Source organism: Primulina huaijiensis, chromosome 5 (genome assembly GCF_012295235.1).
Source record: "Primulina huaijiensis isolate GDHJ02 chromosome 5, ASM1229523v2, whole genome shotgun sequence".
Classification (NCBI taxonomy): domain Eukaryota; kingdom Viridiplantae; phylum Streptophyta; class Magnoliopsida; order Lamiales; family Gesneriaceae; genus Primulina; species Primulina huaijiensis.
Window position 1 is genome coordinate 23,366,929 of NC_133310.1, and position 11,155 is coordinate 23,378,083.

Consider the following 11,155-nt stretch of genomic DNA (forward strand, 5'->3'; position numbering starts at 1 on the left):
TTTGCCTTTCTGGACAAAACATCCAAAAATGATAATCTTGGCAAGCATCTCAATCAGTTAAGCTTCCCCTGAGTTAAAGAGTGTCTCTCCCTGAGTCAAAGTTCATCTCCCCCTGAATAGAACATGCTAGGTCAACACCATCGTTAGAACACCTGAAAATATAAGAAGACATATGAAGGAGAAATTCATTAATCACGCAAATAGATATGAGAGCAACACAAAAACAACATTAAAGACAGAGTTTAAGTATTCATTCAATCCCAGCAACTCCAGATGCTTCAGCATCATTCATTTGCATTTTTGGTCCTCATACTCCCCTTTTTTGGCCAGAATGTAAGCCAAATTCCAAAAACATCATCTACTCAGCCACATGTTCTTTGACCTTTTGAATATGTCGTAGAACAAACTCAATTTGGGCAGCATAATAAAAAGAACCAGTGTTGTCAGCGGTGTTGAAAACATCGGACTCAACACCAGCAGTATCTTCAGCCACCTGCAGAACGTGAGAGCAAATTATGAATGTGCATCAGGAGTTACACACAAAAACGCACAAAGAAATCACGAGAGCAAGGAAAGATTGCGAGAGTAAATAAGAACAAGCAAGAGTAATTATCAGAGATTTAACAGCAACAAAACATATATACTCTTACTCTAACAGATAAAATACACAGATGCAATCCTTCATCTCCGAAAAATCCACACGGTAAAGGTAACATTTCCGAAATTTACCCAAAACACTAATTATGGTTCTTTCCAAAAATCGAACAGTAAAATTGATTCAACCTCGTGTTACGACGATTTCAAAAGAATATCCAGTGAAACCCACATCGATTATAACCCACTGACACAAGTAGACACTTAAATTCAAAAGCTAGGTAGTCAAGGTTTTTATCAAACTGTCATAGGTCAAAACTGATATGTCACTGCACATGATGAATTCACGAAACAAAAATCAATATGCATGTCCGAAATATGCCTCCAATATGATCAATTACCGAAATGTCAGGCAGTATATAAATTGTGATGTGTCTGAACTTGGTGTTGACAATACCTCTTGGCAACACCGCTGGGTTTTTATTCAAACTTCCATAAAATTTTCTTTTGATTCAGAAATGATAGCTCCCACACTAGAAGAACGGTCTTCAATGGACTCCCCTTGGTAGCTTTTTTCATTACTATTTTTACTTAGAAGTGGTAGCTCCCACACTAGAAGAACGGTCTTCAATGGACTCCTCTAGGTAGCTTTTTCCATTTTCTTCTAATTTTTTTATTTACCTCTTTTCTGTTTTTCTCCTTATGCTCACATTTTCCAAGTCACTTTTTCACATTGGACAAGATCACGATTTCCATGAACATCCTCAACTACTCGATGCCTTGGATTGAGCATAATTTTCTCCTCAACATTTGATCGGAAGTATGAACACTCAGAGAGTACCTTTCAGAAATTGCCTTCACTGTTCAGACTTTACACAAATAAATAAGATGATTATTATTATGCAGTATGCCTAACATCCTAAAAATAGACATGCAAAAATGGTGTTGTCACCGGTGTTGGCAACACCAATGACAACATGTGTGTGTGATTATTGTACGCACATGCTGAGAGACTTCCGAAGGTTGGAGTATCTCTTAAAGTCCAAAGGTTTCGTGAATATATCAGCCAGCTGGTTTTCAGTCCTAACAAATTCCAGTCGAATTATGCCTTTTTCAACCAAATCTCGAATAAAGTGATGTCTTATATCTATGTGTTTTGTTCGAGAGTGTTGAACAGGATTCTTAGAAATGTCTATAGCACTCGAATTGTCACAATATACTATCATGATGTCACTATGAAAACCATAATCCTCAATCATTTGATTCATCCAAACAAGTTGTGAGCAGCAACTAGCGGCTGCTACATACTCAGATTCAGCAGTGGATAGGGATACACAATTTTGTTTCTTACTATACCACGACACAAGGTTATTCCCTAGGTAAAAACACCCACCCGATGTGCTTTTCCTATCATCTAAGTCTCCAGCCCAATCAGCATCAGAAAAACCTACCAAATTTGTGTTTGTTTCTTGTGTGTACCACAATCCTAATTCTAGTGTACCTGCAATGTATCTAAGAATGCGTTTCACAGCTTTTAGGTGTGATATTTTTGGATTTGCTTGGTACCTAGCACATAAAAACACACTGAACATGATATCGGGGCGAGTAGCAGTTAAGTACAAAAGGCTACCGATGATGCTGCGGTACATGGTGTTGTCAACACCGTCGGCAACATCATCTTTAGACAGTTTTTCACTTGACCCCATGGGAGTTTTCATGTGCTTAGAATTATCATTTAAGAACTTTTTAACCAGATTCTTAGCATACTTGGATTGACACAAAAATATACCATCATGCAATTGTTTAACTTGCAATCCAAGGAAGAAATTCAACTCTCCTACCATGCTCATTTCAAATTGTAATGACATGCATTCAACAAAGTTATCAGCAAGCTTTTGTGATGAAGCACCAAAGATAATGTCATCTATATAGATTTGGCAAATTAAAATATCATGCTTCAAGGTTTGAATAAAAAGGGTTTTATCAATCTCACCTCGTTTAAAGCCCAAGTTGATCAAATAATCAGCCAACCTACCATACCATGCTCGTGGAGCCTGTTTCAGTCCATATAAATCTTTCTTCAATTTGTAGACATGGTCCATGTGATGTGGATCTTCAAATCCTTTGAGTTGACTTACATATGCTTCTTCATTCAAAATTCCATTTGAAAAAGCACTTTTTACATCCATTTGATACAATTTGATATGCATATGACATGCAATAGCAAGCAACAGTCGGACTGACTCAATTCGGGCTACAGGAGCGAAGGTTTCATCAAAATCCACCCCCTCAACCTGCGTATACCCTTGAGCTACCAACCGAGCCTTGTTTCGAACAATGTTACCAGATTCATCTGTTTTATTTTTGAAAATCCATTTTGTTCCAATAACATTGGTATTCGAAGGTCTAGGAACTAAATCCCATACATCATTGCGCACAAATTGTTCAAGTTCTTCATGCATTGCATTGACCCAAAATTCGTCTTTTAGTGCATCGTTAATGTTCTTAGGTTCAATGTGAGACACAAAACAAGAGTGACTTACCTGGGAGTACTCGGAGCTCATGCACACTAGCCCAATCATCTTTCGGTAGTCGACCTTCTCCTTTTTCCTAGTTTGCACACCTTCATGTACTTCACCAATGAGTTGTGATGATGGGTGATTTTTCTGAATCTTGTTTGGAATTTCTTTTTCACAATTGATCACCACATCATCTTCATCGTTATCATTATCCACAGTTTCTGTTCGGTTCAGATGCGGTGTTGTGTTTGGTGTTGCCTCACTGGACTCAACACCAGGCTCAACACCAGTACTGGTCAGTGGCTCACTTATATCCAGCAGTCTTTCAGTATCATCCTCATTGGTTTTTCCTGTTAGATCTGCAAAATCATCAAACACCACATTAATTGACTCAATAGTTGTTCTAGTTCTGAAATTAAAAATACGGTAAGCCCGACTATTCATTGAATATCCAAGAAATAGACATTTATCACTTTTGGAGTCAAATTTTGCACAATGATCACGATCATTTAAAACATAACAAATACAACCAAAGATATGAAAGTATTTAAGGTTTGGTTTTCTTCCCATTAAGGTTTCATATGAGGTCATTGTAGAACCACTCCTTAAATATACACGGTTGGAAATGTGACATGCCGTATTTAGAGCTTCGGCCCAAAAACGTTTTGACACATTCTTGGAACTTAGCATGACCCGAGCCATTTCTAAGAGGGTTCGATTCTTCCTTTCGGCTATTCCATTTTGTTGAGGAGTTTTAGGGACAGAAAATTCATGAGTAATACATTTTTTATCGCACAAAGAAATAAAATGAGAATTTTCGAACTCCTTACCATGATCGGTTCTTATTTTGACCACCCTCGTTTCATAAAGATTTGTTATCCTAGCATGCAATTTCTTAAAAGCACCAAATGTATCAGATTTTTCTTTAAGCAAACTTACCCAAGTAAAATGCAAAAAATCATCAACACAAACAAACGAATACTTCTTACCTCCTAGGCTCTCCACCTCCATTGAACCCATAAGACCCATATGCAAGAGTTCGAGACACCGTGTTGTCCCACAGTGTTGCAATACCGGATGTGCAACACGGGTTTGTTTACCTTTCTGACACGGTCCACAGACATATGCATTACATGAACTTAAATTGGGCATACCTCTCACAACATCAAACTTACACAGATTCTTCAAGGTTTTGAAGCTCACGTGTCCCAATTTTTGATGCCATAGGTCCAAATCACTCACCTTGGCACTTCGGCAATCATCACCTTCTCCCAACAGATAGCAATTGTCAACAGACCGAGTAAATTTTTCAAGAGTTTTTGAGGCCTTCTGAAGATCATCCTTAACTCTACAAAGCTCAAGATCCTTCTTGTTAAGCACAACTTCAAGTCGAGACACACATTCTTTCAGATCAGTATTCTCCTTAGACAGGATTGAATTTGTTTTATTTCTTTTGATCCAATCTTCGTACAACTCTTCATACATAGCCTGCACACTTTCAAAGGTGAGTTCATCAGAATCAGTATCATGGATCTTATCATTACCTGAGTCATTGTGAGATTTAGCATTGAGACACAAGGATTTTGAAGTGGTGTTGCGGCCTGGTGTTACAACACCTGCGGCAACACCGTGCGGGTTGACTTGCAGCCAGCATTTTTCTTTCAAGACAGCAGACAGGAAAGAGTGCTCTTCTTCTTTACAAGATTCCAGATCTTCTTCTGAGTCGTCATCACTCAAGGAAACTGTCATGCCTTTGTTCTTACGAAGTCTGTTGACACATTCATTTGCATCAGATCCATCCAAGACCCGTGGTCTAAAAACAACACTTGAATCCAATACATCCATTGAGCTTTTGTTATATTTCCTGCAAAAACAACAATAAACCAGAATCAATCACTTAGTGTATCAAGCGTCGGCTCTGATACCACTTGTAAGGGACGTTGTACAGAAAATAAATATATATTGTGTGTATCAGAAGTTAGTGTTGTGCTCGGTGTTGTCAACACGGCAGCGGAAATTAATTATTAACACACAAATATAATTTTAATAAATAAACACCAGTTTTAAATTATGCACAAGTACGAATACTTGTGCGATGCCTCATGGCAAAAAATTCACTAGAAAATATGTAAATCGTTTACACCAAAACAATACTAGTGAAAATAATAAAATCAAATTCCTTGACACTCTAAGGGATTAAAATATGCATCAAAAACCCAAATCAAATCTAGATGCATAAAATAAAAATGTGTTGCTTAAAACCAAACGAACCCACTCTTCGATCAACACTCTGCGTCAGTGTTGTTCTTCAAGTGTTGGCAACACCAATCAGCAACACAGTGAATCTATGAATCAATCACCCAAATTCTTCACACGAAAATTTTCAATATCTGAACTCAGTATATGTTCAGAAAAACTCCAGCAGCTCTCCCGCCCTGCAAAGTGATCACCCAATCACACAAAAACGTCTCATCAAAAATAGGCTCGGCACTCGTGTTTANACTTTCAAACAATGATAAAATATCTTGGAGATAAAAATCATATTAAAAACAAATCATATAATATCTATAGATAAATCAATCAAGATCTTATCATCTAGAAATAAATCAAGCAAAATATTATAATCTAGAAATAAATCAAATAAAATCTTTTAATCTAGAAAGGCAAAATCTTAAATTGATATTATCAATTTAACAAAATAATAAAGGAATAAAATATTCTTTTCAATCTTCTTCCATATATCTTGTAAGATGTATATATTCAATATGAAACAAAGTATGTAACATTAGAATGTGAAAGTTTTGGTATGGTTTTTTTTTTATAATTTATAATTTTCGTTATTATCTTAATAATTTTTTTAAATTAGTAGTTCTTTTGAAATATTTAAAAATTAAATTTCAATTATAATCAGTAATAAGCAATTTTAAAAGTTTTATAATAATATGTTATGAAAAACTTGAGGCATTGATTTATTTTTCTTAATAATTTAATTTTTATCTTGCTCACATATCTTATTAAAAATAAATTAATCGTGGCATGTCTAACTATATTATGATATTTATTAACTTTCTATAATTTTGAAAAAAATATATTAAATGTGAATACTATTATTTATTATATTGTAATCAAATTATTTATCCCGTCAAAACAAGTGGGATTCACCTTTGCCTCATTTGAAATAACACAATTCTCTATAAAAAAACAAAAAAAAACAAAAACAAAAAACACCACATGATAAATCATCGGACAAAAAAGTCCGAGAATTATTTGTATTGATTTTGACAATCTTTATCTATTATATTTAGATTTTAAGATGGAGTTCGACTGAATACTAATTTTAACATAATATCAGAGTTCACACACACTGTTATGTATTTTTCTATCTAATGGGGTCACCCGCTAATATCATGTGGTTTATTCTTGGGCGTGATGAATTGTTTTTTATTCTCACATCGACTGAATTAAGTAATTAAAAGTATATATGAATTTAGACTATCTTCTCTCTTGAGCTAACATTTGAGTTGTAGTTAGGCTCAAACCATAATGTTAACGTAGTATCACGGATCAAGACATATCATTATGTGTTGGACTATTTTTATGGACCATCCGTTAATGTCTTGTCTTTCTAGATCATCCTCTAATGTTTTGAGAGTTGTATATATAGATTTAGACACTCATCTCCCTTGAGATGATTTTTGGGGAGGAATTTGGCCAAAGTCTTGGTCTTAAAATTGTGAATTTGGATAACAAAGACTCAGATTCAAAACTCAATTATAACGATTCTCTCTCGAGTTCAAAATTAATAATGATAACAACACTGCAGCATTTGAACAGGTCAGACGAGATAAAAACCAATGAATAAACTGGATTGTCACTATTCTTCAGTGTTAAAAGATGAAAGCAAGTTTGCTAAACAATAAATAAACTGGATTGTCATTATTCTTCAGTGTTAAAAGATGAAAGCAAGTTTGCTAAACAATAAATAAATAAATGATGAATAAAAACCTACACGCCAACTAATATACCCACCCAGCCAAAAACTTCAGGATAAACAAAGATTTGGCATGCATTTGAACCATATACAATTTGAACACGAGATCTGATCGTTTATGCAAGATAAAATACAGCCGCTTCATTTTTTAGATAAGTTAGCTGCATGGACAGGGAGGGGTTCTTGGACTTGGAAGTCCCATATATGCCACCCTCGGAGACAGTCGAATATTAGGACTCGGCCGAGGAGAAGGAATTGGACCATAGTCTTTGATAGGAGGTCCATATGCCACACGGGGCGAAAGGTTAACTTTTTCAAGGGCACGGAATTGTAACTCTGCAGGGTACTCTCGAACACATCCAATACGGGGTCCAGCTCCCGTGCTCCATTTGCAGGACATACGCCTGGCCAAGTTGTAAGGCGGATTATCCTTCTGATCCACTAATGTGATTTCTTGTTCTCTCATTGGAATATCTTTATTAATCGTGATAGTATCGTCACAAACGTGTATTGAATTCGAGTCTTCGAATGGATCCTTCCCAAGAGGACGGTCATCATCCGTTGCACATCTCTGAACAAAATTGCGGGTGAGGATTTCGTTTCGCAGATCCAAATTGTTAATAAAATCAAGAAGACGAGACTACAAGCTTAGTGAACTTTCTGTTACCTTTACGTTTACAAGGTCGACATTGTGTTCCTCGAGGAAGCTTAGGAATTCTTGAAAATTCTCTTCCGTGGGGAGATAGTGGCCACTGTATGGCCAAATAGCCTGTTGATTTAACAAACATTATCAGATTCATGCATAGAAATATGCTGTATGCCGTTGATTATAGGGTAAAATCTTGTGCGATCTTGCAATGGTAGTTAATTTACCTCCAGAATACCAGCATGAGCAACCAATCTTCCGGCTGCAGTAATGGCTCCACCAGCCAGGAAACTCGAATGCTGGAACAACCCTTTTCTCTTTTGCCCCACGTACAAAGTTCTTGTAGTGCTAAGAACAAATATCCATTTCGAGCCCTCAATGGTGTCGATCAAGGCACCACTTTCTTTATACACAAGTTTCCCGTTTTCAATCACAACCTCGTATGATTCTCTCTCTTTCTGAAAAAGTCGAGAATTGAAGTACAAATAAATTAAACAGTCCTTGTATACTATGCAAAGCACGCACCAAATATGGGTTGAAACTTACTGGTCCAAGATATTTGATGCATTGACGTTGCAAATTGGTCCTTGAGCACTTCTCTAGATTTACTTCTTTTCCATCTCCAACATCCAACCTTCCAGTCACAAATCAAATGTTAATAGAGGGATTCAAAAAGACATCCAGTACCTTGCAAGAAAGATAATTTTTTCATCAAACGATTACTTACCAGTAGAAGAAAGGTTGTGCACTTTCACTTTGGAACCAGACATCATAATACAGATGTAGATTGTGCCCGTATCGATGGCGTGGATCAATCTACAGAAATATATAGCAGCATTCATGAGTCACTAGAAGCCAAACCAACTGAAGCAAAAATATACATTCAAGGTAGCTAAAACATGGAGTGCAGCAAGTAAAAATTGCTATGGATGTTTTCAAGGGATGATTTTATTGGACTGATGATCTTAAAGGACTTGCAGGGCTTACTGCTTCAAGCCAGTGCTGTAGGGCAAGTTTCTGAGCCTTCTCATCCTTGGACAATCCCTTTCCAACCTGAAATTTAAAGATATTCCATCGTTAGTTTAGAGTTAGAGATTGTAAGACCAATTGACAGTGTAAAAAGCGTTTGGGAGCAGGAAGTGGCCTAGTCGAGATTTGATGTTGCCTAACAGCATATGCATCATGTTATGACTGAGACCCAATCATTCAGTCCCCACACAATGAACAAAGACAGAAACAAAATATAATGAACTTTCAGTAAAGAAAAGATAACTATTTTGAAGAGTTGAATCAATTTCAGGATAAATACCTTGGCTGCTCTGGTGCGCGCTCTAGCCCAACGTGAAACTGCAGTTTCTGGTTTCTCAACATTGAAGAATGAAACAGAGCTCCGTTTGAGAGCCGCAAAGTCCAAGGCTTTCCACCTAGAAATGTCAAATATTATCAATTAACTTGATTGAAGCATTACAAACAGATAAACCGGGAATAGAACCAAAAAATACGGTCAAAGAACTATGTAAGTTGAAGTATTGAACTCCGAGTTTTTTATTAGTTTGTATGGACATACCACAACTCCTCTACAACAACTGCACAATCCGCAAGGTTTCTTCGAGTCCGATAGCTCTTGTAGACCTTTTGCAGCTTCACCGCAGCTGCATCAAGCTCGCTAACGGGGCATGGAGAAAACATTATGGCCGGCTCAGGGAGAGAAGCCGCAGTTACTATCTCTTGTGTGCTACTTTCCAAATTAACACAATCGGAACCTGGTTTTCTGATATCTTGAACTAGATCCTTGAATGAAAGTGAGGTTTCAAGTACTAGCTGTGCAGGTTCACAGTTCTTCAACTTAATAGAATTCTTTCTTCTCATCTTGTTGCGCCCTTTTGCCATGGTGAAGGCTACAGAATCTGCTTTGCCAAAGCTCTCTGTTCGTAATGTCATGGCATGAATTAGGATAGAAAAATCAATTTCGAGAGCAGATAAACTGTGTTCCGACACATCTTGAATAATTGAAACAAGCAGTGATAAAAATTTCAAGACCTTTAATTTACTTGCGCAGTTTGTTATAGAACTCCATGTCAATTTCAAAATTCTTGAAAAGACAGCATACAAAACCTCTTTTCTAAAGCGTCATTATCGGAACTGGAGAATAAAACTTGATAGTTGATGATTGACAGACACCTTAAATCTAGGATTAAGATATAAAGTGAAACTAAGGCACGCAAAAACATAAACATGGTCGAATCAGCTTGTAGTAAAAGGTCCCCGAGTCTTAATGTCACGTTCTTGGCGTGAGTTCTGATGATAAATCTGTTAAATTCCACTCCCGCAGCAATAAATCCTCCCAATTAATAATACCAAATGAAAATACCCTATGTGACTCATTTTAGGGGTTGAAAAATCAAGAACAATCGGGGAAAACTCGAACCAATTAAAGGGTTTTCAAATAAAGATTAAAAACAATTCACCTGTAATGAAAGACGGTGGATTAGATCAAAATCCTAGTTTCTTTTTTAATCTTCTCGCAATAAATGTGGATGTTCCTAAAAACGAGCACCACCAGCCCCCCTTAAATATGCCAGCCTTTTAAGTGGGATTGTGGAAATCTTGAAATGAATTTAAAAAAATTGAGGCTGACTGATGGACCTTCAAACACGGGTTCACGGTCGTCTTCGAATGCTTTTCTCGTACCAAAATAAAACGAAATTTCTTGAAATGGGAATGCAGAAAATCGCGGGACTTTTCAAGGCTTCACACTCACTTTCAAAGCACGAGCCCGATTAATTGAATTCAAAGCTCGGAACTTTTTTCCTACTTCGGCTTTCGGAGGCTAAATAAACCCCTCAACAGTCACCTGAAATTAATATGAAAAGCAAAGAATACAAAATTTATAGTCAGTCAAAAAAAGTGTGCCTCAGAACGCAGCTTCCATGAAGAATCAGAACAAACGCAACGAACCCAGCTTTCAAGAAAACTAACATATGCGATTGTCGCTGAAAATTTTGTAGTGGGAAAAGGGTTTTCCTTGGGTCAAATAGCCGATAAAATGCAATTTACTTTTTAAAACCTGTTTGAATTTATTATAATACTTGTAATTTTCTTCTACAAATTATGCATGTGATTTATTTCAAGGGACTATGATAATAGTCATATTTCAACTTTGGTTTCTCATTTATATCATTATTAAATAATTTTAAATTTTAATCAAATGAGCAAATGATTTTAGCTTAAAAAACATATATAATTCTAGTTTTTTTTTTAAAAAAAAATATTTTTGTTTTATTTTTAAATAGAAATAAAAACCAACCAAAAATTCTAACTGCTTAAAAATATATTTTTCAAGTGGTTTTGTAATCAAACGATAAATTTTTTTTAAGAAAAACATTTTTTTAAATAAAATACTTT

The 11,155-nt window shown here is 36.1% G+C and overlaps 1 protein-coding gene across 4 annotated transcripts; it reads right to left on the reverse strand.

The window, feature by feature from the left end:
- Window positions 1-7,032: 7,032 nt before the first annotated feature.
- Window positions 7,033-10,778, reverse strand: LOC140977354 (IQ domain-containing protein IQM1-like). Of its 4 annotated transcripts, XM_073442081.1 has the most exons (10): window positions 10,397-10,777; window positions 10,219-10,293; window positions 9,318-9,675; window positions 9,060-9,174; window positions 8,738-8,803; window positions 8,478-8,566; window positions 8,297-8,384; window positions 7,978-8,208; window positions 7,772-7,873; window positions 7,033-7,675 (listed from the first exon to the last, which is right to left on the reverse strand). In XM_073442081.1, the coding sequence occupies exons 3-10, from the start codon at window positions 9,638-9,640 to the stop codon at window positions 7,262-7,264; spliced, it is 1,428 nt and encodes a 475-aa protein (XP_073298182.1). In that variant the 5' UTR covers window positions 9,641-9,675; window positions 10,219-10,293; window positions 10,397-10,777; the 3' UTR covers window positions 7,033-7,261. The 4 variants fall into 4 exon arrangements, with proteins under 4 accessions (XP_073298182.1, XP_073298183.1, XP_073298181.1 ...); XM_073442082.1 differs by lacking the exon at window positions 10,219-10,293 and having other exon boundaries at window positions 10,397-10,778; XM_073442080.1 differs by having other exon boundaries at window positions 10,219-10,777.
- Between the last annotated feature and the right edge of the window lie 377 nt (window positions 10,779-11,155).

Excerpts from the sequence above, each read along its gene's own strand:
- LOC140977354 (XM_073442079.1), bottom strand. The coding sequence starts at position 9,691 with ATGACATTACGAACAGAGAGCTTTGGCAAAGCAGATTCTGTAGCCTTC. Across the intron at positions 9,175-9,317 it reads GTTGTTGTAGAGGAGTTGTG|GTGGAAAGCCTTGGACTTTG; the intron begins GTATGTCCATAC and ends TGACATTTCTAG. Across the intron at positions 7,676-7,771 it reads TCGACCTTGTAAACGTAAAG|AGATGTGCAACGGATGATGA; the intron begins GTAACAGAAAGT and ends AATTTTGTTCAG.